The sequence below is a fragment of the Fusarium tjaetaba genome (assembly GCF_013396195.1).
Source record: "Fusarium tjaetaba strain NRRL 66243 chromosome Unknown NRRL66243_c0000369, whole genome shotgun sequence".
Classification (NCBI taxonomy): Eukaryota; Fungi; Ascomycota; class Sordariomycetes; order Hypocreales; family Nectriaceae; genus Fusarium; species Fusarium tjaetaba.
In genome coordinates, this window is record NW_023501565.1 from 84618 (window position 1) to 111199 (window position 26582).

General features: G+C 48.5%; 11 protein-coding genes across 11 annotated transcripts; 7 read left to right on the plus strand and 4 right to left on the minus strand.

Moving 5' to 3' along the window:
* Positions 1-1348: 1348 nt before the first annotated feature.
* Positions 1349-1732, plus strand: FTJAE_12930 (C6 transcription factor; the record flags this gene model as incomplete). Its single annotated transcript, XM_037346022.1, has 1 exon — positions 1349-1732. The coding sequence occupies one exon, from the start codon at positions 1349-1351 to the stop codon at positions 1730-1732; it is 384 nt and encodes a 127-aa protein (XP_037200061.1).
* Positions 1733-2680: 948 nt separating this feature from the next.
* On the minus strand, positions 2681-3658 carry FTJAE_12931 (phytanoyl-dioxygenase family; the record flags this gene model as incomplete). Its single annotated transcript, XM_037346023.1, has 1 exon — positions 2681-3658. The coding sequence occupies one exon, from the start codon at positions 3656-3658 to the stop codon at positions 2681-2683; it is 978 nt and encodes a 325-aa protein (XP_037200062.1).
* Positions 3659-6788: 3130 nt separating this feature from the next.
* FTJAE_12933 (C2H2 transcription factor) lies at positions 6789-8671 on the minus strand (the record flags this gene model as incomplete). Its single annotated transcript, XM_037346024.1, has 4 exons — positions 6789-6925; positions 7390-7575; positions 7652-8430; positions 8553-8671. 4 exons carry the CDS (start codon positions 8669-8671, stop codon positions 6789-6791), a joined length of 1221 nt encoding a protein of 406 aa, XP_037200063.1.
* An 809-nt stretch (positions 8672-9480) lies between these two features.
* Positions 9481-10882, plus strand: FTJAE_12934 (cytochrome P450 monooxygenase oxidoreductase; the record flags this gene model as incomplete). The annotated part of the gene is made up of 4 exons (XM_037346025.1): positions 9481-9718; positions 9776-9834; positions 9929-10398; positions 10438-10882. 4 exons carry the CDS (start codon positions 9481-9483, stop codon positions 10880-10882), a joined length of 1212 nt encoding a protein of 403 aa, XP_037200064.1.
* A 986-nt stretch (positions 10883-11868) lies between these two features.
* FTJAE_12935 (heterokaryon incompatibility (het-6OR allele)) lies at positions 11869-13965 on the plus strand (the record flags this gene model as incomplete). Its single annotated transcript, XM_037346026.1, has 1 exon — positions 11869-13965. One exon carries the CDS (start codon positions 11869-11871, stop codon positions 13963-13965), a length of 2097 nt encoding a protein of 698 aa, XP_037200065.1.
* Positions 13966-14508: 543 nt separating this feature from the next.
* FTJAE_12936 (uncharacterized protein) lies at positions 14509-15674 on the plus strand (the record flags this gene model as incomplete). The annotated part of the gene is made up of 3 exons (XM_037346027.1): positions 14509-15080; positions 15136-15474; positions 15584-15674. The coding sequence occupies 3 exons, from the start codon at positions 14509-14511 to the stop codon at positions 15672-15674; spliced, it is 1002 nt and encodes a 333-aa protein (XP_037200066.1).
* An 855-nt stretch (positions 15675-16529) lies between these two features.
* Positions 16530-17202, minus strand: FTJAE_12937 (uncharacterized protein; the record flags this gene model as incomplete). Its single annotated transcript, XM_037346028.1, has 3 exons — positions 16530-16758; positions 16825-16957; positions 17010-17202. 3 exons carry the CDS (start codon positions 17200-17202, stop codon positions 16530-16532), a joined length of 555 nt encoding a protein of 184 aa, XP_037200067.1.
* A 1016-nt stretch (positions 17203-18218) lies between these two features.
* Positions 18219-21215, minus strand: FTJAE_12938 (uncharacterized protein; the record flags this gene model as incomplete). The annotated part of the gene is made up of 3 exons (XM_037346029.1): positions 18219-18321; positions 18372-20826; positions 21158-21215. The coding sequence occupies 3 exons, from the start codon at positions 21213-21215 to the stop codon at positions 18219-18221; spliced, it is 2616 nt and encodes an 871-aa protein (XP_037200068.1).
* A 917-nt stretch (positions 21216-22132) lies between these two features.
* Positions 22133-23513, plus strand: FTJAE_12939 (uncharacterized protein; the record flags this gene model as incomplete). Its single annotated transcript, XM_037346030.1, has 5 exons — positions 22133-22460; positions 22509-23018; positions 23067-23201; positions 23248-23374; positions 23429-23513. 5 exons carry the CDS (start codon positions 22133-22135, stop codon positions 23511-23513), a joined length of 1185 nt encoding a protein of 394 aa, XP_037200069.1.
* A 432-nt stretch (positions 23514-23945) lies between these two features.
* FTJAE_12940 (uncharacterized protein) lies at positions 23946-25291 on the plus strand (the record flags this gene model as incomplete). Its single annotated transcript, XM_037346032.1, has 3 exons — positions 23946-24033; positions 24083-24620; positions 24673-25291. The coding sequence occupies 3 exons, from the start codon at positions 23946-23948 to the stop codon at positions 25289-25291; spliced, it is 1245 nt and encodes a 414-aa protein (XP_037200070.1).
* A 647-nt stretch (positions 25292-25938) lies between these two features.
* On the plus strand, positions 25939-26582 carry FTJAE_12941 (homogentisate 1 2-dioxygenase; the record flags this gene model as incomplete). The annotated part of the gene is made up of 3 exons (XM_037346033.1): positions 25939-26235; positions 26281-26367; positions 26417-26480. Coding segments are annotated over 3 exons (448 nt in total), but the record flags the coding sequence as incomplete, so codon positions are not given.

A 26582-nucleotide genomic window follows, 5' to 3' on the forward strand; every position in this document is an offset into this window, starting at 1 on the left:
CAGGGTTACCATTGATCCAGGTATACATCTTCCGGATGACATGAACTGGAGCGACTAGTGGATCAGGTCGAGTTGCGCTTGTTTGGTCCTCGGCGCCTGAATGAGAGACAACAGTTATCTCGGGGACCGAGGCTGTGATATTCTGTTCACTCTGTGGACCCTCTGGTGCGCGAGAGGTTGCGTTTTGGCTAAGCTCACGCACTGCGCAACGCAACTCTGCCAGCTCAGCCTCGAGGGCAGTAAACCTGGGTAAGGGTTAGACCAGATCTAAAAACAAAATGTTTGAGTTGCATACCTTTCTTCACAGTTACATGCTTGAACAAGCCTAGGAGGGCTCCTGGGATCGGTACAATCAGGCACCATGGATGTCTGGGTGACGCGATGCACATCATGGGGAAGCTCGCAAGGTAATCTGCACGTCATATTAATGAGAATTTCCTGTAATAGTATCACTGCTGAAATGACTGTAAGAAGCTGACCTCAAAGCCCTGCAGCGACTACAGACAGCAGAACCATTTGGCACTTCGCATCGTGTCTTGAGACGGCGACATGTCGGGCAAGATACTACTCGGCGACGGTGCTGAGGCATTTCTGTGGAATAGGATTTCGGAGAGTGGGCAGTTCAATATGTGTAATGTTCTGGTAGTGTACATGTGAGGCTGCAGTTTCATCAAGGTATGTAAGAGATGAGAGATTGGGGGGTAAAAAGAGGTATTTCAGATTGATGCTCCGAATTTAACCCGCTATCTGTTAGCGCCTGGACTATGATATGGTCTAGCCAGGTGAACCGCTTGTGTTTGGGTCAGCTAAAGCCTCAAGGAGCCTTCTCCGCATACTATCGTTATCTCCCCTTATCGCCCCGGATTGAACGACCACTTAAAGTAGCTTCTAAAATAAGACCAAGACGGCCCTCCCTCATACCCCTCAGGATCATGCACAATTGAAATGAATCTTAACCTAACCCATTGCCGACCATCGCGCGACCTAGGTTCTCTCTGCCGGAATAAGCTCACAGCCACAAATCTCAACTGCAAATAACACTTCTAGCCCAACATCGCGCGACCGTAGTTTCTTCCTTTCAATGACTTATCGACCTAGACCAGGAGCAAGAGGCTCCGGCTTGCGAAGCAAAACAGGCTGTGTACCATGTCGACAACGACGAAAGAAGTGCGATGAGTCTAGGCCTGTTTGCCTTGGGTGCGACAGAAATCATTTGATCTGCCAGTGGACAGCTCCATCGACCAAGTCTCCGTCTGTAGACGCGACTCTTGATCGTAGGACTCCTCAGCCAGACTACAGAGAAACAACAAGAACAACACATATCGACGAGCAACTATCTTCTCGGGCAATGCTCCCAATCACCACAAGCCTGATCGTTGTGCCAGCCCAACTCCGCAAGGGCACGAATCGGTATCTCTTCGAGCATTTTCTCCACGTCACAGCAAAACGAATGGCCGGAAGAACATACCCCGAGAATCCGTTCCTCTCTTGCAATCTCAAAATTGCTTCCGGTAGCACCATAATGCAACATGCTATCCTTGCCATCAGCGCTTCTCACTTGCTATACAAGAGGCCAGACATGGCCGAGACATGCGCATCTCATTACGCGATTGTGCTTCGATCAATGAAACATGCCGTCACACGGTGGAAGGCTCTTGATACACGCGATCAGATTGCGCTGCTGGCTACAGCCCTTGCCCTCTGCTGGTTCGAGGTTAGCCAACCTTACTGATGATGGTAAAACCACGACGCTGACTTGACTTGTCGTAGATTATCGATGTGAATGCTAGGGGTGCATTGTATCACCATCTGAACGCGAGCAAATTCATGTTTCAAACGGTCAAACGAAACCTCAAACATCATGAACCAAGCTTGTTTGGCTTCTTGGCAGAGCAATACGCGTACCTCGCCACTGTCTCCAGCATAACGTTGCGATCTACTCGTTTCGATCCAGAGATAAATCAAACCTTATCGCTGCCTTCACTGGGAGTTCTAAATCAAGGGTCCAATTTCTACGGATGCCTTTTTGGCTGTTCTCATCTTGTGTATGAAACAATCCCCTTGATATGCGACCTGGCCAAGTTACGGATCAAAGAGGGGATCGCGCCTTCACAGAAATCATACCGGCAATATGAATACATCCTTGGAGAGCTAAAAGCCTGGCGACCAACACAGGGATGTTTCTCCAAGGACTTTGGGTATGCAGGCCAGCTATATCGTGAAGCCTGTCTTATCTTTCTCGAGTCCTCCTTCCAAGGGCCTCATACACCCAGCTTGGAGCTTTATGCGGCAGTTGAACCTAGTCTGGCTTGCTTCTTGGACGTTTTTGCCAAGATGTCATATGAGTCCCCATGCTGGACGACCGTCATGTGGCCGATATTGACAGCTGGGTCGCATATGAGGTGCCTGAAACAACGAGATCAACTTTCAGATATTATACTGAACTCGACCTTTGACATGAGGGCTGTTGATAACACGCTACAACCACTGAAGCTACTTTGGGAAAAGATGGCTTTTGATGATAGTTATTATGGATCTTACGGGCTGGAAAAGGTCTTGAAAGAATGCGGGATTACGATGTGTATAGGGTGATGTTTAATACCAGTCGTCTGATACCTTACGACTACTCTCCTGATCTGACTACCTAACCCTGACTGCTGACTGATCCGTGTAAATCGACTTAGTACAAGTCGCGGAATGACTTCTCTCCCCGCAAGTAGTCTAGCGGATGCATAGCATCAACCCAGCCCAAAAACGGAGGACTCAATCCGTAGCCCATAAGCTCCAACGTATCATCATCATATGTCTCCAGCATCTTTTGAGCTGGCGCAACAAGATACTGATTCTCTTCCTGCCTCAAGAAGCTCTTGGTGTAAAAGCAGCTGTACATAAGCCTTTCCTCATCAGTAGTGGTGTTGGCCGACCCCCCATGATAACAACTCGAGAGGAACAAGAACGCATCTCCTGGTTGAAGCTCAGCGTAAAATGATAGCTTCTCTTCAGGCGGCGTCGCGAGATCCCAGAGATGAGAACCAGGGATGAAGCGGGTCGCACCATTTGCGCGAGTCGTCTTCTTTCCAGCAACGAAAAAGCCAAGCCCGGTATCATCACCGATCTTGTACTCAGATGCCATGCGGCGCTTGACGGCGTGATGATGTATCATGTCATCCCTATGAAGGTCTTGATCTCTGGCTCCTGGAGCAATGCTGAAGATGACCGTGTTGTTCAACTGAGGCTTGCTGACGAAAGTCTTCCACTCAGATCCAATCCAGCAGCTATGCGTGGACGTAAGGAGATTGTTGGCGACTGCTCGAGCAAGAGGATGCATGGCGATGGTCTTCATGTAGATGGGTGACTTGCCAGCCAGTCCCATTACTCGCTTTGTCTCCTTGGGGAAGAACTCTCCAGTCCATTCTCCGTCTGTTTGTATGAACTTTCTGGTATCTTTTTCTATCACAGCAAGGTCCTCTTCAGAAACAGCGTTTCGAATAACACAGCCACCTGCCTCGATAATGGCTTGGGTAACGGCTTCAGAGTCGGCGGCCACATTGTCAAAGACTTTGACTATCGGCACGGGGCGAGATCGGTCATCACCGTACTTTGAAACAGGGATGCAATCCTCTCGTGGTGAAAGGTCTTGAATGACAGAAGGGGCCATGATGTACGAGAGTTGCTTTGGAATAATGTGATGAGGATTCTCTTGAGCCTTGATGAAATATTTCTGTCGCTACTAGCGAAAAAAAGTAATCTTGATGATCCTTATATATATAACGAACACAGACATCATACTGATTTATCATGCTGTATCACGGCCCTCTGATCGTGCAACTTCATGCCATGGGTGTCACATCCCCTCGCAAACCGCAAACTATGGCAGCCAATCCAATCTTTTGTCGGAGCCAGTGTCTTATCTGAAGATAAGCGCGTCTTTTTGGCCGTTCTAAGTTTCCCAAATTAGGATTGGTGGGTGGCATGGCTTGGGACTTGCTTATCAACTTCCGCCCGTGCGGAGCAAGATAAGCGCGTATCATTGTAATAGAACCATTGTAGCGCCTCTCTCTGGGTTGTTAGTGCCATTTAGGCTACACATGAGTGGCTATCGTTAGGCATTTGATTGGTTTGCTATACCTTCACAACTTCATCATGAAAAAGCATCAACGTTCTGGCTCACTGTATCTAGATGGCATCGCATTCATCTCATCCAGATACAATCACATCAAAGCGAGATAAGCGCGTATTTTTTAAATGCCAACACTCATGAACTATACCAAAGTCGATAAGCGCAAATCGGTTGACTTTGGCTTCAAGGCGCCCATATCTCGGCGTAGATATCAGTGAGATACACTGCTGCTAAGACAGACGAAACGTCGATTATTAAAACCTCTCATCGTTCCTGTCCATGATGAGAGAACTTCGGTTTAATTAATAAGAGGACTGAGACCTCCGCTGCTTGAGTCATCAATACCAAGTTCTCGCCTTGCTTCTTGCAACATGTCAAAGGGTAAGTGATTAAGGTCAACTCGCCCTCCACCTAGCAGCCCCTAATACCTAAATGCAGACAATCACAAACCCGGATCCTCTATTGATGTTTCCGCAGCCGAGATATCTCCTGTCCGCCGCGACATCGGCCCTCTCCGTATAATCGCGATCGGTTTCAACATCCCCAACAGTTGGGTCGCCATCGCAGCCAGTCTATCCACCGCTCTCGCAGCAGGCGGTACAGTCAGCCTCATCTACGGGACCTTCGTTTCATGCGCCTTCTATGCCTGCGCTGCTGTGACGCTCGCCGAACTGGCCAGTGTATACCCAACTGCAGGAGGCCAGTATCATTTCACCAGCATCTTGGCCCCTGAAAGGTACCACCGTCAGTTTTCGTATGTCTGCGGTATGATATCAACGCTGTCGTGGACTATTAATGCTGCGAGCGTGGCCCTTATCGGGAGCCAGTTGCTCGTTTGCTTTCCTCAGTTCTTTAACGGTTATGAGCCGGAGAGATGGCATTTGTTTCTCATCTATCAAGGACTGAATTTGTTTTCCCTCCTTTATAACTTGTTCCTTCTCAAGCGTACAAACTGGATCCATGATTGCGCATGTACGTTCAATGCTCGTCAACTACATATCCTCTTTCTAACAGAGCCATGCAGTTATCCTCACTCTGTCAACTTTCTTCATCACATGCATCACATGTTTATCTCGAAGCAAAAAACAATCTTCAGAGTGGGTATGGACAAACTTCGAGACCGCGACTGGTTGGAATGATGGCGTTGCATTCATGACCAGTTTGGTGACACCCTGCTATATGTACGGCGGTCTGGACGCTGCCCTACATCTTGCCGAGGAGACCTTGGATGCATCGAAGACGGTCCCGCGAGCTCTTATGGCAACAATAGGCATAGGCTTTCTCACGGCGTTTACCTTCGCCGTCTCCATGGCGTACTGTATCTCTGATCTGGATGGCCTCCTTACTGCTACGTAAGCATATCCATCAACCATGGGGAACCATGACTGACCTTGACAGAATGCCCATTTTTGAGCTTTGGCGCACCGCAACACGGTCAGATGCCGCTGGAGTAACATTTCTCGTCTCACTAACGATCATCGTTATCTTTGTCCTCATCGCCATCCAACAAACGACATCTCGCCTGATATGGGCATTCGCTAGAGACCATGGCCTCTACCTCTCAAACTATCTCTCTCAACTTTCACCAAAGCTTAGGGAGATTCCTTCCAATGCACTGATCCTCAACACCGTGCTGGTGTTCTTATGTGGGTGCTTGTTTTTGGCTTCGACTGCAGCCTTCAATGCTCTTGTTGGCTCATTTCTCCTCTTGCAAATGATCTCATTTGCTTTCCCAGCTGCCCTCCTTATCTACCAGAAGCGCAGCTCAACATTTCTTCCCACACACCGTGGCTTTCGAGTTCCAGACCTCGTTGGGTGGATTTGCAACTTTGGAACTATTGTTGCGGCTGTTATTGAGCTTGTGTTCTTTGCGTTTCCCAGCTCCCTCCCCGTATCAGCCCTGTCTATGAGTGAGTCCCCTCCAGGTACCTGATTCGCTTTTCGATGGTATACTAACAGAAGAAAAGACTATGCCAGCGTTGTTCTGTTGGCTCTCTTATTGTTCTCAGTGGTCAATTGGTTCATGTTTGCGAAACAGCACTACCAAGGCCCCCGGGTTGAGCTTATGCTAAACCAAGGCATATCTCCAGATAAATGATTTAAGGAAGGTTAAATAATTGAAAGCTGAGTTACAGATGTAAGAGGTAGAGACAAAAGTCTTATACTTTAGAGAGATACTATAGATTAAACCAGTAAAAACAGTAATTATCTAATATAAGCTTATAGAGTAAAACTCTAATATTAGCTCATTAACTTGTTGCATACTTGTCTGGTCAACCTTTAAAGAGTTAGGCATATAGTTTGTCTCCACCGAAATGCACTCGTTTTCGGGCATGTCGTTCAACATGCGCTCCAGTCGATCTAACATGACTCTTGCCAGAAGCCAAAAGTCAGTTGAATGACGCATAAAACCATCTCTCCTCCACATGTTGATCCCTGGCGAGTACTCCCCCTCCCGTATGACTGTGTGGGGTTGGTGCCCATATATCTGCTCTTTATACATCTCCCAGGCGAATCTCCAATTCTGCAGAGCTATGTGGACGCTCTTGCAGTTTCCACTTGCAAACGAGTTGAATTGCATAAACAGGAGCGAATGAAATGCTTTTCAAGGTAGGGTTAGCATCTGTCCAAGCGCACTTGCATAAATGAGAGATGGGAGAGCCTAGGCTCATTTCTTACCAGCCACAACCGCAAATAGATTCAGAGGGCCAAGATCAGCAAACTGTCCTACCATGTATTCAGTCATCTCGCTCTTGCTGAAGACTCTGATTGCATTGTAAACGGTAATATTGACAGCGAACATCGCTGAAGCCATTTTTGCATTTGCTCAAAACAGTCTTGAGCGGTGGGTGCTTGAAAGACACTCTCAGGCCATGCCATATGCATGTGCATTTCCTGGATTACTATGCGAGGTGGTAGACTGTGGAATATGACGAAGCCGTGATCTAGGAGAAAGATCCAGAGAAATGTGCTGCAGGACACCTGTAAGAATACAAAATTCCCAGTCTGTGACATTAAACCGAAATGCTTACCGTATAAGCTGTTCTCTTGCGATAAAATCCGTCCAGACAAAGTCATGTGGGGTGATATGCCTATAGTCGCAATGCCTCGCTGTACTTATACCAACGTCTCGGGCGACCTATTTCTTGCGTGAGTGGTGATATTGAATTGTAAGGAGTGGATAAATCTCACCGAAACAACAGTGCTATAACGATATCTCCGAATTCTTCTCTTACTGGAGTTTGTTCCTTCCCAGTTCTGGTACATACAGACCAGATATGCGGCCTGCATAGCTTGGATCTCACTCAAGCTGCTGTTATACGCTAAAGGTATTGTGTTATCCTCAGCGTTCCTATCTTTTAAGAATTCTTGATCTGTAAAGACTATTTCCTCGACAGGACTGTACCATTGCTTTGCCTGGTCAAGATCTGAAGGATTTGGCGAAACCGAAGCGCCTAGCCATGTTAGCTATAAGAGCGATGTTGACCACCGTACGATATTGAAGCCATAAACAGGAAAGTCTCTGCTTACCGATAACAAGCATGGCGGCCATCAGACCCAACTTGCAGGACATGGGGTCAAAAGTTGGCCGATGAATGAAATTTATGTTGGGGTGCCATATTTCCCAGTACAAGGCCAGATACTTTCTTATCCTTTTTGGTGAAAAGAATTCCAGGCACTGCTGTTCCATTACGAAAGACCATTCTTGAGTGATGCAACTATTCTTAGGCTTGCTATCGAAAGCACTCTTCATCTGGAGCAGAATCTCGTAGGTTCTCAAAGTAAGAGGCTCTTGAGTGATTTGATTCTGGTTGACGGCCGACACTAAAGAGTTGGAATCAATCGTGTTGTCTGGAGACTGATGCTCTGCAGCCTCAGGCTCGTTACGCGAGAACTCGGAAACGACTTTGAGCCTGTCGCGATGAGACCCACAGTCGAATGAATGTATTAACTCGGTTTTGTTAGTGAAAATACTCAAGAAGTCGAACGAGTATGTGCCGGGGGCTTGAGCTGTTGATGAGAAGATCTCAGACAAGGACCCTGATGTATCGAAGAGGTCAAACCACGGGTAATTGCCAGCATGACTAAAAGAAAAGATGTCCGAGGCAAGGGTCGAGCTCGCTGGATCCGAGAACGATCTTGCGTCCCCAAAGGATACAGGGGAGGCCAGGGTGTCTGACCCATGGGCATCTTGAGACTGGAAAGTATTGAGAGAAGAGCCATTTAGATCCACAGACCCTTGAGGGTGATGAGAGTTCTGCTCAGCCAGGCTGGAGTTGACGCACTCGATAGACTTGCGACGGCAATTGCTACAGGGGTTCTCACCAACGCAAGTCTTCTTCTATTGGGTGCAGAAGTTACAGGCTCTCTTGCGGGAGGGAACCCGATCACCGGGGAGACAAGTCAGCTCATGCCGTCGGAGCACATCGACCTGCTGAAAGGAGCTGCTACACGGTCGGCAAGCGAAGGGCCTGGCCTGGCTGTGGGTGGCAGCGTGTCGGACCAGGTGGCTCCGACGTTTGAAGCGCTTCGAGCACAGCGAGCAGGCATGGTGGAGAGTTGTGGTCGAGGATACATGGGGCCCGCAACAAGACATGGCCGAGAATTTACAGACAGCGATGGTGGGTTTGGAAATCGACTGTCGGCGTGAGCGCGGGTCCTGGGCCTGGCCATATATTCATACCCACATAGACTACCAACTTAGCGGCGACCCACCCCCGCAATCCGGAGGGATCTCGGCAATGCGGATGGATGGGTCTTTCTTTCAGCTTTGCGGGGTAGCTACCTTGGTTCAGTACGGATATCGGTAGGGCGAGATAGATCACCAGCTGGCACAACTGTGTGAGGCGACAAGGTGTATCCAGCACACAGGAAATGTTACAAATCTCCCTAGAGCAACATGACTACGTTTGTTAGAATGACTATACCCCCAATATCGCGCATGTCGGACTAAGTGTAGCACTCGGAGCTCTTAATGTGCCAGACGCAGTCGTTGGCGGGTTCATCAAGTATCAGGTGTAGGAATGGGTGGCATATAGGATGGCCGCTTCCCACACAAATGAGATTCGAGCGGTTTCTAAAACATCAAAACGCCACCTTGAAAGTAATTTGACACAATCTACACAAGGTAGATCCCTACAGGTCAGGCACCCCTCACACTAACAGCAAACTAAGTTACCTTTCCCCATGGATACCCGGCTTCCGATCGGAGACGATGTGGGTTAACTCAAACCAGACATGGGGAACTCAAAACGATGGGAAGCAAGGCTGATGTTCAGGCAATTGTATAAGTTAAAGTCACGGCTATCTTCTTATTGTATCCTCTCACTCAAACTACATGCAGCTGCAATCAAAGCACCATGATTATTGATGTTATCTTGGAAAGATTCACTTGTGTCTCTGCCCCGGCAGCGCTGGCCCTACTGGTCAGCTCTACTGTAGCATTATGGATGATGACACTATTCTACTCTTATTACTTTCATCCATATGCCGACATCCCAGGCCCCTTTTGGGCCAAGCTATCTCGGTTTTGGCTTGTGCGCCAGGTCCTTCGAGGCGATATTCACAACACTCAGAGGGCTCGACACGAGAAATATGGTATGGTGCCTCACTTTCGCCTTATCTAGCCAGGAATGTTTACCTATCTATGTATAGGACCTATTGTGCGCATGGCGCCCGACGAAGTCTCCATTTCCGACCCGGCGGCACTCAAGGTGATATATGCTGTTAATGCCGGTTTTCACAAAGACCGAGTTTTATACCACCTTTGCTCCGCACTTGTCTCCATATGAAGATCTATTCACACAGCGGGATGAAAAGATCCATGCCCAGCGCCGCCGATTTGTCAACAATCTATATTCACTGAGTAGTATCCTGGAGTCAGAGTCATACGTCGATGCTTGCATCATGACTTTCAAGGCTCGCCTTGAGGAGTTTGTGGTTCAAAGCGATTCCTTTGACCTTGGGCTGTGGCTTCAAATGTTTGCTTTTGATGTCATCGGCGAATTGTTCGACGGAAAGCAGTTTGGATTCATGGAGGACCGTCATGACTATCAAGGCTATATCAAGACGTTGGATACACTCCTCCCAGCAGTAGCTACTTCCTGTGTCCTCCCCTTTTACTTGCGTCCCCTCCAGGTCTTGGGCCACTTGATTTCGCCACTCCACAAGGCTCTGAAGGGCTACGATGATATAGTGGTTGCCGCAAAGGAGACAGTGGCTCGCCGTCAACGCCAGGTCGATAAGGGTACTGTCGAAAGGCTAGTACAGAACCGACCGTGCTTGAAGAAATATGTTTTAGCTGACCCTTGAATTAGATCCGACCTTTTGGATAAGCTATTCAATATCGCAGGTTCAAAAGACGACTTTACTCTGGCCGACGTGGCAACCGAGGCGTGGGTGTCTCTATTTGCAGGCTCAGACACGACTGCGATCGCAATGCGTGCTATTCTGTTCCACATAATCAGAAGCCCAAAGGTATACGAGAGATTGTTAGCAGAGATTGACCAGGCTTCTGCCCAGGGACTATTAAGCAACCCTGCCAATTACTCCGAGGCTATCAAGCTACCTTACTTCATCGCTTGCTGCAAAGAAGGATTTCGTGTTCACCCAAGCGTTGGTATGTCCATGCCTCGCCATGTTCCACCCGCTGGAGTCAACATCGCCGGGCGGTACTTTCCAGGCGGCAGTCGTGTTGGCATGAGTGCGCACGTCGTACACTTTGACAAGGGCATTTTAGGATGCCGACTGCTACAACCCTGACCGATGGCTGCAGCCGGGTGCAGAGGTAATGGGGCGTTACCTGATGCATTTCGGTGCTGGGCCTCGCACCTGTGTAGGCAAGAATGTAATTCCAACCTGCTAATGTTGTTGAGGCATGTAACCCACGCTAACAATAACTATAGATTTCCATTACCGAGATCCATAAGCTTATTCCTTCTCTCCTCCAAGATTATGAGTTTCGCTTAGCTGAGCCAAACAAGGACCTGAAATACTCGAACTATTGGTTTAATAAGCAAATTGGCCTACATGTCTTGGTTAGCCAGAGGAAGAAATAATCAATCCTCTTATTAGCAGCAATATGAGGCTCACAAGTCAGACCTCAGGTTAGCAATAAACTTCTGTCTTAACATAAGAGCTACTAAAGTAGTGCTCTCAGCTTCTACTGAAATCCTGACTGCTACCTCTGTTTATCCCTAGATCCTCAACAACCAACCTGTTCAAGCGGATTTCAAGTTGCTATTATCTATATGGCAAAACAGGCGTAGCAGCCTAACTATGCTGGAGTGGAGTCGATTAAAGCGTTTCTGTAGAGTAAATGACTATAATTCAAAGCTTTCTGAATACTAAAAATGCAAGGCTAGAACAGTCGTTGTGTTCTAATGAGAAAGAAGCGATTGAGGTGTATAATCTGTACTGAATTCAGCGACTTTACGGCTGGTACAGCTCAGCCAGGTAAATTCCTCTTATTTAAGTCAACTTGTAGACCAATAAGTGTAAAGCAGTTTACGGTCATACAGACAGTCAAACAGGCGGGCGTGTCCGGCATTGGATAATCGTTACGGGAAGTTCCGGAGCCAATAGCAAGAGACAGAAATCCCAGTGCTGCTTACATCTCAATACCCCTCTTTGCATGTTCGATACTGATAAGCTATTTCAAAACTTCTCTTTGTATTCCTTGCACAGTACGTTAAAAGAGGGACTGTGGATCGGCATAATTTATGCCTCAGTGACACTAGCATCCCAAGATGTATCCGCAGTCTATTGGCACCGAGTCCTTCCGTCTCGTGTCTGTAACCATTGACTCCAATGAGCAACCCTCTCTTACTCTCAGCGAACATGAGATTCATAGTCCTGCCAGGCCGGAATACTACGCACTCTCCTATACGTGGAACCCCCCTTATATGGCTGATCCCGCATACTACGAAGACACGGATGTGCGCTATATTCTGCTCAACGGGTCCAAATTCGCTGTTAAGCCTAATCTCTACGACGCCCTCTTCCAGCTCCACCATTCTTGTCCTCAGATGCCATTCTGGATTGACGCCCTCTGCATCAACCAAACCGATTTGCAGGAGCGCAAACTCCAAGTGGGCATCATGGACCGAATCTTCGGAGGTGCCAGCCGTGTGGTTGTCTGGCTGGGGAAACCCTCTGCTAAGCTTGAGCTAGGACTTCAAGTCGCAGAACGCATAGCCAGCGTCGCTTCAATAGCTTGCAAAGCCATCGTTCGGGAGCAGAAGTATCCCCACACCCATCACCTGGAAGAAATGAAAGAGGCCTATGGACTTGATCCGTTGAGCTTCGATGACGCAGATGCCCTGGTTACGCTCTTCAGTTGCCGCTGGTTTGGGAGACAGTGGGTGATCCAGGAGGTGGCCCTAGCAGGACAGATCGAGATAATAAGCGGTGAATCGAGCGTTCCGTTTGACAGAATCGGGTCGACAGCACTGTTCTTGCACCTCAGTGGCCTGCTCGTGGGAATTGGCAACGTACTTGTCGCGGGTGGGAAAGAAATGCGTGTGTTGCAGGATATGCACCTCATGCAGACCGGGAGAACTCAGATTGTCCGCGAATGGTGTAAAGGGGATCGTAGTGAGTGGAGAGACGTTCTACATTTGGTCGACTTTACAGCCGGAATTGTCGAGAATACTGTGGCTGCCGGTCAGAGCAAGGAGAGTATGGTTGGCGTTGTTCTCCTCAAGCTGCTCATGTGGCTAGTTGGTTTCGATTGTGGAGACCGCCGCGATACTATCTACGGACTCACTGGTATAATCAGCCATGTCGTTAGCATTCACGGTCTCGACAGCATTCCCCAGAGGCTCCAGCCGGATTACACCCTCGAAACAGCCACTGTGCTCCATAACGCTGCGACGGAGATTCTGCAGGCGACTGGGAGTTTGGCTCTTCTGGGTGTTGTCAAGGACCCAGCTCTACGTGAGACGACAGGCCTGCCGTCCTGGGTCCCAGATTATCCCCCAATAATGGCGCTGAATCCAATGGCTGGGCCAAACTTCAAGTCTCTGGGTAAGTTCGATGCATCAAAATCTATAAATACAGCCACGTATGGTGTCGACTTCCATATAGACGACGAGGTCCTGCATGCCCGCGGTTTTCTCTTGGGTCGGGTTAAAGCCATGGGCGAGTCTTTGGAGCCGATGATTTCCGGTAGTCATTTCACTCAGTGCGCTGCGATGCTAGTCGACGCAGAGGAGATATATCGTTTCACGAAGCAGCCCTTCGCCGAGGCATTCTGGCGAACATTGGTGTTTGATCAGGATTTATCCGACCGCCCAGCCAAACTTCCCACGACCAAGCATTTCCAAGATATGGTAGTCATGTTGATGGCTAAAAGAATCAGCGATGAGTTCAAATCCGGGGGCAAGGACGCTGTCAAGGCACTTCTACTGACTTTGGAGGCTATGGATGCACTGGAAGCCAAACATCCGAACCAGAGTCCTTTCCCTACAACTAGGTTGCTAGCCTCATTCTGCAGTGGGTTTGGCTTCCTCCCTGAAACTAGTGACGATAAATTATGGGCACCCGAACAGAATGTGGCTTGGTTGGAATCAAAGAAGAAGAATATGGTGTTTATGTTTTCCTTGTTAAGCACTACGTTGTTCAAACGGCGGCCTGCGATTATGGACGAAGGATATTTTGCTTGTGTTTTTGAGTCTACGTTGGTGGGTGATGAGATCTGGGTTGTGTCTGGATGTCCCACGCCGCTGGTTCTGCGAAGGAAGGGTCAACAGTACAGCTTGATCGGCGAGACTTATGTTCATGGTATCATGCATGGGGAGGCTATTCATGCCAACAACGATTGGGTTCAGCTGGATATTGTATAATTCGCAATCAAGAATTATCAGTAGAATGAAATCTGAAAACCTGAAAACGAAACGCTCGCAGTTTTCGTTAGCTAAAACTTGTCAAATACTTACTCCAGTGCCATGTCAATCAAGGAGTGACGCAGCCCAGTCGTGCACAGTGGCACTTAATGACTTGAAGAATTAGTTAGCTGGATAGGGCAGCGCACATACCGCGAAGTAAAGCTCGGCCTTTCACCGATATGCAGATGAATGGCAACATTTATGAGTCCTTATGCCCTATTGAGTATAATTTACACTTGACAACATGCCCCTGGAAATATTTGGTCTCGACTCTAGAGCATCCAACGCCTGAAAAATGAAGAGTTCTTATAGGCGTGTTGGGAGTTGACTATCAACGCCACTTCGCTTCAGCCAACGCCATTATTCGCACTATTGAGCACTAGCGATTAAGGTGTAAATTAGGATTGACATCGTGTCATAATAAAGCCTTGTAGGGCCCAAGTAAACATTGAAAACCGTGACCCTTTAACTTACTGTCTTTACCGTACGAACTTGGTTACAATGAAGGCGACGCGTTTTTCTCTCACATTCGTTGTGCTTGCGCTTTGCAGCAGTGGGCACGCAGGCCCATGCAAGCCAAGGTCCTCAACAGCCCTTGTTGGAACAACTTCTACTGAAGCAACGCTTTCAGCTTCCACTGAAATCTCGACTGCCACTTCTGTCGCTGAGTCCTCGACAGCTGACCTGTCTTCAATCATTTCCGAATCCATTACTTCAACTCTCGCGGAGACATCAGATTCCCAGTTGTCCTCTTCGACTGAGCTACTCTCTTCGTCTGTTACCACCGATACTGCCACTGTGACCACTTCAGCTGCTGAGCTCTCCTCCACTGTCGAGACTCTCACCGCCTCCACTACTGCTGAGGCTATCACTACTGAGGCGACCACTACTGAAGCTCCGACAACTACCACCGCCGAGGTCTCTGTGCCCTCTAACCTCTTCCTCAACCCGTCCTTTGACGAGCCCAACGGCGATGGAGACTTTGACGGCTCACCGTGGACTCTCTCGGACAGTGTCTCTCCTCTCTCTGTCACCATCAACTCCGATCTTGCTCACTCCGGCTCCCACTCAGCGTAAGTCAGCCCTTTGTAAAAGGATATGTCCAGTAGGCTAATGCGGTTCATTCAGATACTGGTCTATCGAGAACACCGCCCAGAATGGTGTTGTAAGCCAGACTGTCGACATAGAACAGTTCGAGTTTTACACGTTGTCGTACTGGTGGTATGTCGATGAGGACACTCAACCGCAAAACATCGATTGCTATATCATCGTTGATCAAACGAGCACCGACGGACTTACATCTACCTCTGCCGGCTTCCATCCCCTCACATCCCCCCTGCCGCTCAAGACCTGGACGAAACGGGAGACTATCTTTAACTCCATCAACATTGCACCGGCGAAAATGGGGGTCTCTGTCCTATGTGGTGATAGTGCGGGCAGCGGAATCAAGGTTGCTATCGATGACGTGTACGTCGCAAAGCTTGTAACATAATGTCCAAGTTGCGGGCTAGATGTGTTGTTTACAGCCGATGCTTATGGCTGAGAGCTTAAATCAGCACAGAACTACATCGCAAAGCAAGCTTGGGAGCGTGACAACACCGGAGTTGAGCCTTGTGGCTGGGAGCTTTGTAATTGCTACAGAAGTTTGCCAGAACGCTGCCTTCTGATGTAAAGCTTCCTACTTGTATATATTATCATTCTCTAATAAGACTTTTATATTACATAGACTAGTATTTGGCAAGTTAAAGGATCTACTATGTTAGCTGTGAGCTTATTCCAGCAGAGAGAACCTAGAACCTAGAACACAGTGTAGTGCCAAAAGCCGACGCAACCAGACCTCATATTTAAGGATTTGGAGAGCCGGCTATCCGGATTTGTAACACGAACTACAGGGGGCTTCCAGCTTACACGTGACGATAAACGATATACCGCTTAATCCTAAGTCGCTGATACCTATATTACCTTGTACTATAGCCAAGGCTAATTTACTATTAGCTCAAGATCTAGGTTCTCTTTACTAGAATAAAGCTAATTTAATAAGAACCTAAACAATAATTCCTTAGCTAGCCTTTAGGGTATATAAAAGGTTACTTCTAATTCCTTAGTTAAGAAAGGTTAGCTTAACGCGCAGGCGAGAACATGTGCAGCAATGAGAAGCGGGGGCTTATATACTACCTAAATTCCAACTCTACCCCTTGTCGGCTCTGATCAGCCGAGCTCATGCAACTCCGCAGCGACTGGTATACGGGGTAAAATCTGGGGTTGACACTCTGTTATGCGGTATCATTACCCCTAAAAAGTAAAATATTTAAAATGGGGACGCGTTACTGGTTTTCTGTTCTAGATAATAGTGAAAATTTAATTTAAATGCAGTAGTTAGTAGAATCGCTTAATATCTGAAATAAAGTTACTCTCAACATCCCCTTATAATCCGCCTGCTGAAATGGCTTACAGCCAATCATACCCCCTATAACCACCAGCCTCACAGTCGCTACATCCGGTAACAGGCTGACCCTTCTGACTTAGATAGGGGTCACATCAACCCAGAAGCGAGTATCATCAGTCTTGTAAGTAGACTTTGAATCAATCTGCGCCTGGATCCACTCAACAGACTCACGGTAGAAGCGAATATCTTCCGTATTGGGGTTTGACAAGCCAGTAGCGCCGTTACGGTGACCGGCAAACCACTTATCATAACCGTAATATTCCTGGCAATCCCAACGCGAGGCAACATCAGCGTAGATATCAGAGCTGTGATTGAACTGATCAGCCAGTTACCTGGTAAACTTGACGGATGCCTTTTCCAACAGCACTTACTTAAGCTTAGCACCGTTGTTCCACTGACTTTCGGACTGTCCTACGAATCCAGCTCGCTTAGCGCAGACACGAAGCATTCCCCAGTTGACCTTGAAAACGCCAAAGTTGGCCGCGTCGAGAGTCTTGCCGTCGCCTGTGGAAACTTTAGTCTTAATAGATATATCTCTGCAGCGGGGTTTACTTACCATACTTGTAGTTGGTTGACATGTGTTCATCCTCAAGCATGGCTATAGCCAAGTCAAGGGTGTTGCCACCGGCATTCAAGATAGCCTGCTTGCGCGTACCGAGGCCGGAAACAGTGTAACTGCCACGGTCACCAGGGGCTGCGGAAGTAGCAGATGCAAGGGAAATGATAGTGAGGAGGCTGGTGAACTGCATTTTGGTAAAGACAAGGGGGTTGTTGGGTAAATAGTCTTGTATAATGCTTGAATTAGAGGATTGGCTACAGAGTAATGGACATTAAGACAGCCAGGTAGCTGTTTTATATATGAGTTTAAGTCATCATATAACGGAGTGATAGATTTACAGTAGCGGATGTACCTGCTCTCAACTCATCCGCACTCTAATTGGAAGGTCATTTACAAACCGGTAGAGTATGAGGTAGAAATGCTACCTGAAACACGTAATACATACAAAACTTGAGGGGAGATTATAAGATCTTACCATAGTTTTCCAGGAGCCGCACGATCGGGCCGAGCTAATGGAGTATAAAGTAAATTACTCCACCAACCAACAGACAGGCAAGAAATCCAGCTGCTGCTGAAATCGTTATAATTTGGCAGTCGAGCCGCACTTGGTAAGCAAACTCGCGAGGCGGGAAAGGTCCTGCTATGCCTCTTTGGGAACGGGAACTCGGTACCTGAGTTAAGTTCTAGCCTTTTTAAGAACGGAATAAACAGATCCAAAAATGCACTGTATTACATGCAAAATAACATAGTGTCAGAAACTGATGCAAGTAGGACCCCATATTAAGACATTAAGAAATATGGTATCTGGATTTATGACCCGAGCCTCGGGGGGTATTAGGCTCACTTCTGATTCGATATTATATACCGCTAGCCGCCAAGTCGGTGACACCACCGGCTCCTTCATAATATAAGCACACATCTCCTTATGCCACGCCTGATGGTGATTCACTGTCGGTTCAAGGTCATCCATTCAATCCCGCAGACTTTCACTTCTGTACAGCGTTATAAGAGATTTCAGTGGTGGCTATTAGACAAATTTCACTATGTCAAATCTGTAGGGGTAGCTTCTTTACGCTACTGTCCTTGGAACGGGCAATTATAACCCGTTCGCCCATGGTATCTACAAAGCCTCCAACCAGATCGTCTGCTGAATGATTCACAAGGACATGAGCCTCTCTATTAATGAATTACGAACTACGTATCTCTTCAGCCATCATGGTGACACTCTGTACAGTAGTCAATGTGAATCTTGCACGAGTTGGACCAGTCAATGTTGCCACAACGCGTCAAGCCATCTTGCTGTCGGCGCCTATAACGAAGTTAGCATATATCTCTCACACAAGAGTCATGTCAACTTACAGATCCTTAATATCCTTGCCCTTCATCCCGATACCATAGTCATCACAAGAGAACTGAACCGTACACCCAGCTTTTCCGAAAGTAAGCACCTTGAGAATACTTCCCATGCGCTCATAGCGAGAAACATAGTCCGTATACACAGTATCATCCTCAAACTTATTCAACGCAGCTTCGCAAGCCCCAGCAACAGCGTTGCGAACGTTCTTGTCACCACTGCTGCAGATACTCGACCCATCGCCGTTCCAGTTCGTTGCAGTAGGGAGAGGTGTTGACACAGTAGAAGCTTCGCCGAGACCGACGGTGGCGGTGACTTTGATGGTGTTGACGGCGAAGTAGCTGAGCGAGTAGGACCCGTAAACGAAAACAGTGCCGGCGTCAGTGCGGGTGAAAGGCTCGTTGAAGACAGTGGGCTCAGGTGCAGGAGGGGGAGTGGTGTATAAGCTCATAGGGAATTCGGTGTAGTCTGCGCACTGGCCTGAGATCATTGGCGCTGTGACGACGTATCGCTCTCCGTCGCTGCTGGTCTCGCAGTTACAGGCGGGAGTCTCAACGCGAGGGCCGCCGTAGGGAATGCAGGGGTAGTAAGTGCGCATGGTGGTGGTAGCAGTGGTAGAGGTGATCATGTCAGAAGAGGCGAGTTCAGTAGTAGTACCGTCTGAAGTCGTACCGGAGGACTCGTTGGAAGACTCTGTGTTGCGGGTAGTGGTGATGAGAGTGCTAGGAATGGTAGTAGTTCGCTCAGTGGTACCCTCTGAAGACGTCTCCTCAGTCTTGGCGTCACTGGTAGTCTCAGCTTCAGTAGAAGTAGCCTCACCAGGAGTCTCAGTACCAGTAGACGAAGCAGTAGGTTCCTCAGTGGTGGTAGCTCCAACACCAAGTCCCTCATCCAAAGCATCCTCAAGCGCTTCGACAGTGTCCTCATCAGGCTCAGAGTCAAAATCATCAGGAATATCGCTGTCAAGCTCTTCAATATCGAGCTCCTCACCTTCCTCAGCCTCAGCCGACACGGTTTCGGTGGAGGTAGCTTGTGTACCAGTTGCACAACTAGCGACGGTAGGACAGTCGCCAAACTCGGTGTGAGTAACGGTTCCATCGGTGGTATAGTACGAGATAGTCCTGGTGCAGTCCTCAATCTCAACAGCGGAGCAAGCCTCGGTAGTAGTGGTAGCCTCAGTCGTCTTGGTAGTTGTCTCCGCGGTGGAGGGCTCAGCGGTAGATTTCTCCTCCTCCTTGGTGGACTGCTCTTCATCTTCCTTCTTAGTCTCGTTCTTGTCATCTTCACCTTCTCCCTCACCACCGCCACCAGGGGTACCACCGCCAGCTCCAGCAGGGTTGGTACCAGGAGGAGGGGGCAGGATACCAGCAGGGAGGTTACCAGAAGGCTTCCAGAACCAACCACCAGGGAATATAACAATAGCAGCACCACCGTCGTCAGTAGTAGTCGTGGTACCAGTGAAATCAGAGTAGTCCTTGTCCTGCTCAGGGAGATAAGTCACAACAGCGCCGTTGGAACCAGTTACGATGCCATCCTCAGTTGTGGTCGGCTTGGGAGGGGCAGTAGTCTTCTCAGGCTCGTTGGGAGTACCGGTCTGGCCAGGTTCATACTTCGATGTTGGCTCATTTGAGTCAGCATCCTCGGTCGTGGGCTTAGGGCCAGGGCCCTGAGTGGTGGGCTTATCGGCCTCCTTGGAATCAGTGGTAGGCTCGGGCTCTGGCTTCTCCTCGGTCGTTGGCTCATTGTTATCGGTGGTGGACTCGACAGGGACTTGAGCCTCCTCAGAAGTGGAAACCTCAGGGGCATTCACCTCAGTAGAAATGTCGATGACGGGGGTGGGACCGGAGTCGGTCGAGACCTCAGGTCCTTTGTCAGTGGTAGGATTAGCAGCCGCAGAGGTCTCAGTAGTGGCCTCTGCGGCAGGGAGCTGAGTCGTCGGCTCAGCGGTCTGGATTGTAGGCTCAGTAGAAGCAGCAGGAGGCGCGATATCCGTGACAGCACCAGTGGTGTCGGTAGGAGCCTTAGAGGGAGCACCAACAAGTTCCGTTGAGGTATGGTCCACAGAAGCAGCGTCAGTAGACTGGGTACCAAGCTCAGTCTCTTGAGTGGTGGGGTTGGGGAACACTGGATGGCCAGTGGCGGTGTTAGCGGGGATGTCATTGTTGGTGGTAGCAGTATCAGGCAACTGCTCGGGTTGCGAAGAGGATTCAACACCAGGACCAGCAGACTCCGTTGTTCCAAATGCGGGAGGAACATTCATTGTAGGCTTTACTTCCTGACTGCTCTCCTCAGATGAAGCAGGAGCAACATTGATCTGAGTCGTCTCCTCGTCAGCAGTAGTAGTCGGGATCTCCGCATGCACTTCAGAAGTAGCAGACGAAGGAGCTTGGTCAACAACGGCCTCTGAAGAAGTTGTCTCAAGCACAGCAACTTCAGTTGAAAGCGCAACGAAGCCCAAGTCTGTTGAAGTCTCAGTACCTGTCGTTGTAGAAAGATCCTGCCCAGAGACCGCCGACAACGAAGTCGCAAGACACAGCGCAAGAACGCGCAACTTCCAAGGCTGCTGCATTATTGTAAAGAACGTGGAAAAAAGAGTGAACGACTATACCAGCATAAACGAATGAATGCGTACAGTCCAAAAGGAATGAAAGAATGTCCGTAGAGAGTCGCAAGATGCAGTGACAGAGGGAGGGCTTTCATGGGATAGACATACCATGAGGATATACCCGTCATGGCTGGCAGTGGAGCTTAATCTATCGATCCTTGAAACAAGTCAGCTTCATTAACTTACGTGAAACGTTGTGGAGCTGCTGATGCTCAGCCTTGTTGGGAGATTTGGGGCCGTGCATTGATGAGAATGCAACGGGAAGGACTCGGTGAAATTGAGTTGGACCTTGAACCTTGTAAGACAAGGCTGATCATCGATATTAATGTCGCATTAAGAATTTCATCTCGGAGCTATGTTATGCTTATTGGGTGTTGTACGGCTTTGCTGTTATGGAGATGGTGAGATGGAGCGCTCATGTTGATCCATCGGAGGACCAAATCACTTTGCCTATCACTTCCCTCCTAGTCATTGTAAGAATTCAAAGTAATTCATCCATTTTTCGAGGACTTTTCGAGTCAATAGCTTGCACAATCGTGTAGACTGTCTCAGTGGTCGCAGCCAAGTGCTGACACTTGCGCTATCTACTCAAGCTCAGATAACCGTAAATCCTTCGCTCACAGCGGCGCAACCTAAAACCTCAGCACACTTCTCCCATCTTGGTATGCGAAAACAATTGCCTTGTGAGGCACAGCTCAAAGATCGGCAACAAGCGAAATACACAACGGCACGGAATGTTGATAGTCTTGTTCTCCGTCCACTGATTATTTGTTCATGGCCGATTATTATGGAGTACCATCTTAAAGTAAACGAGCATCAACTCATCGTCTGGCCGGGCCGATACCCAATGGTCTGTTCCTTTTTTGTAAAGCCTTTCAGACTCGTCAATCAGCGTAGGATCAAAGGATGAAACCCCCAGGGCTGATTTGTGGGGGTGTCATCTTGGATAGTGGAGGCTCAGCTTATGCCAATTTACTGCAGGGGCTACATGGAGATAAACATTCAAGGATGAGACAGTCTCTGCGATTTCATTAGAATGTAATATACATACATACGCTATCGAGCTCTACCTGTTTTGGTTGCCCGTCCCTCAGTCCTTCGCTCATTTTCGCGTTCTTCTCAGACGCAGTCACTCGTTTAAACAGTCATTCTTTGCCCATCATGCGTTTGTCCAGCTTCTTGCTGGCTGCTGGTCTTTACAGCTCTGCACTAGCAGTCGAAGCTTCCTTAGATCCATGGGAAATTGACCCTAGCTGCAATGGTTTCGAGAATGACATCAAGGATGCTCTGACACAGTCAATCGATCTTGCTGATGCTGCTAGAACCAGTCTCGACTTTCTTCTTGCAAAGATGCCGGACCGAAACTCTGATCCCGACGGGGCAGTAAAGTGGGCGCGTATTTCATCGGCTGCTAATAGCATCTTTGGTCTTATGCCTAACTACAAGGGCCACGATGCTGAGACTCAAAAGTACATTGAGGATTTGCGAGGTATGTTGAAACTCTTCTTGACAATCTGGCTTTGCTGACCGTGAAAAGACATCTTCGCCAAAACGGCCAACACTCTTCCCTCATCTCAAAATAACCCCGCCAAAGGCTTCAGCCCAATCCTATCCCAGAAGCCCAACGCTAAGCCATTGATGGTCTGCGGCGACGATGTCTTCCAATGGTACGACGTTGATGACGAGCCTGAGCCTGGTGTAGGTAAGGTCAGAGACCAACCAGCCGTGAGCCGCTACATCCAAGGTGGCGGCACAATCGCAGGTGCCTTTTATTACGCCAACCGCTGGGACTTTAGACAGACCAAGGCAGCCTCTGTCGGACACTGCATTGGGAACCGAGAGGCTGTGATCTCGTCAAGCGACGATATTGTGATCATCTGTCCCAAGATGACATCTGATGCTGGAAAGGCACGTATCACGCCGAGACAGTACAAGACCTCTGCTGCTTTGGGTGATTCTATCATGGCGAACTGGGTGTCCAACCCTACCCAGCTTTACCACGAGCTCATGCACTGGTTCGGTGGTGTTGACGCCAACTTGAAGCACAGTAAGTTCTCATAGCGTTCCGTGGTCTACCGAATCTAACATGATGCAGTCATAAAGGACCAGGTCGCTGTCAACGAGAAGGGCTACCTGAGATACAAGGACAAGAACAACCAGGCCGAATACTACACCCGTCCACCTTCGCAGCAAGAACTCAACCAGAAGGGACAAAGAAAGCAGGGAGCGTGTAAGTTCAGCAACAGCAATGGGGAGAAACAGGCTAATTGTTTTAGATGGCCTCCGTTGGATCATGAACTTGGCGCGCACTTATAAAGACAAGAATGGCAACACAAGCCCTTATTCTGGTCCTAAGCTGGCCACCAAGAACGCTGACTCATTGGCAGTATTTTCCTTCATGATGTAAGTCAGTCACCCGATGTTGGAATCGATATCATTTCTAATGGAGATTCTTAGGTACCTGGATCAATTTGACTGGTCCAAGAACGGTGATGCTCAAGATTTTACCCGTCTCAGGAACAAGTTGGGGTTGAACCCTTAGGTATTGCTACGTGTTGAGATAAGTTGGATAGAATATAATATTTCGTAAATAGCGATGAAATGCAGGACCCAATTTTGGAGCAGTCATTATTTTTTAACTGTATTTTTGTAGAACCTGTTGCGTGACTTGCAGTATATAACAGTAGGGGTAAACATTAACCCCATCGCGTTACGCTAGCCTTTGGTCATGCAACTAAGCTACATACCTTACCAGGCTTACCTTGAGTAGATGGGATTGTTAATAGAAAATATAGATTATAGTATAAACTGATCTTTCAGAAATTAATGAATTCCTCTCATTGCACGAGCCGAGCGGATTCTACTCCTTAGTATCATGGGATCGGAAAGAAACCTGCCCCTCACGTGACCACAGACTAATTAATCTCATCCGCCAACTTCTCTCACTCACTCATTCTCAACATCTCACTCCAACATGGCGCCCTCAAGCCCAGTACCACCCCCGGTAGATTTTCCCTCGCCAGACTTTTCCTTCAGTGGAGGCACCTCACCAGGCTCACGTTGTATTCTCCCCATTCACTTCTAATCAAACATACGCTAATAGTTAAGCAGCATCGAGTCCACCCATTTCGCCAGATTGGGGAGAATACGATAAGGACTGGAAACACTGGAAACATTTAATCCCAAAACTACCGTCACCACGACCTCGTGCACTTACACCGCCGGGCTTCAGCGATGAAGATGATGATAAGCGTCTGCAGCGACCAGCAGCAGCGTTTCAGCAATCACTCTGGTTCAAGGTCCCTGCTAATCTAAGACGCGATATACTTCGGCTGGCGTTTGGGGATAGGCGTGTTCACATGCATCTCGCTTTTGACGCTTCTCGTCGTGCCCCAGAGGATACGGACGATCTTGGAGCTTATGAACTAGGTGATCCGGAAGACGGTGATGCCCCAGGCCTACGGAGAAAGCTCTGGTCTTGGAATGGATGTATCTGCGCTCGGAAGTATGATCTAGAGCTAGGACCCATGACGCGCGGTGGCCTCAACCCAGGTCCGTGGATCGACCGCTGCTGTGATCCGATCAACGTCCCAAAGCCACGGCCCGAAAATATCGGGATAATGGGCTGGCTACAGTCCTGTCGGCAAAAGTACGTCAGCATTCTCTATCTACAAATGAGAACCAACTAACATTATGGGCAGCTACGCAGAGACGATTGATATTTTATACTTGACAAACACCATCATTATCTCCGATGAAGCAACAATCACGGAACTCCCATCGCTTATACCGCACCACCATCTCACCAAGATCACCTCCCTCGAGATCAAAGCCCCCATAACCAAAGATAATGTCCTCGAGGATGTCACCAACCTCATTCTTCCCGACCCGCAGTCTCCCCGCTTCCTGAACCTCAAACGTCTCTACGTCTCAATGGAATGGAGCGGGGTGAACGTCAGCGATCCAGATCCAGATGAACTAATCGCATCATTCGATACCTTGGCGCGAACAGTAGAAGACTGCTCTTTCGCTATCCCCATGGAGTGGTTTTCTCGTATCTCGTGGGGTCAGATGCGAAGCGCAACTACAGGAAGACAGATCACCTACAGTCAGTTTTGGCGTACGCTGGGGAATGCCGAGGGAGACAAGGACGGGTATGAGGGCGGGCTTGATGTCATACAGCTACCGTATGTTGATAGCTACCCGAGGCCTCCGTATCATTTAGAGAGTCCTGGCGCCGGGTATTGGATTCTGGAGGCGAGTGAGATGTCGTTGAGTACGCATTATGACTTTCTTACTGGGCACTATGATACTGGCTAGAGCGACTTTAGATGTAACCTCTTGTATGGAGGGGCCTACAGGCATCTAACTCCTGATGACAGAGACTTTTGTTAAGCCGTGCTATAAAAGCAATGAATGAGCATTCTGCAATCCCAGTCGCGGATTTAGAGACTAAATGTGTCGTAGAGTGAATTTACAATGATTTGATCGGCGGCATGCTTCCGACTAAAGCAGTCACTTGATACTAAGAAACGTGGCTTGGCATCAGCTGACATCCAAACACCAACATTATCACTAGCATCATCCTATGAAAGTGACATATCAACATTCTATATTTCCGACACCACCCTCAACTCGACGTTTCTATATCCGACGTCTCCACTTGCTAACCATAAAGTTCGTCTGACTGATCGAATAGTAAGCATAGATTACGTAGATCGTGGATCCCAAATTCCCACTTATTTCCTAGCTTTCGTCTTTTTGTGCACCCTAACGCTAGTCTAAGCCTCGGGCCAACTGCCGCCGATGGGGTAGCCAAGGAGCGGGGTGAGTTTGACTCTTATGGTCGGCAAGTGCACCTTATCTACTGAATTTATATAAACACTGCCTCTACCGTTTCCGCCAGTCCCGGATCTTGCTCCCTCTACGCTCTGTTCAACTGATCACTTCATTCAGAATTATTCATCATGGCGCCATCAGAGGATTATCAGAACATCTTTCACTGGGCAGAGACCCAAAAGGATGGAAGTATCCCCTCATTTGCGACTCGAAAGAATGATCCGTATACGTACCTCTCTGGCTTCAACAACCATCATGAATCAGAGGCTATTCCTGGGACTATCCCCCACGGACAGAACAGTCCGCGATGTGTCAGATTCGGCCTATACGCTGAACAGATGACCACGTCGTTTGGTGCTTCTCGCCAAGCTAATAAAAACTCGTGGCTGTACCGAGCAAGACCTGCTGTTGCTCACCAAGGATTCGTGAGTCTTAACGCCTCTTTGAGATTACTTTACTAACGTAGGTAGACGGATATGCCCAAAGTCGAAGGGACAGAGAGCTGCTTTCTGCCTCTTAACCCAGCCGTCAGAATCTCACCAACTCAATTAGCCTGGGTACTTAAACCACCATCCCACCTCTACCACTATCGGCTAACACCCCAAGCTCCCCTTTGACATCTCCGAAGGCACCGACTTCATCTCTGGCCTCCGCACAATCGCCGGCTCAGGTACATCCCCCTCCCCTCCCCCTCACTCATCACCTCTAACCATCCCCAGGCGATCCTACCCTCCGCGAAGGTCTAGCAACACACATCTTCTCCACCACAAAG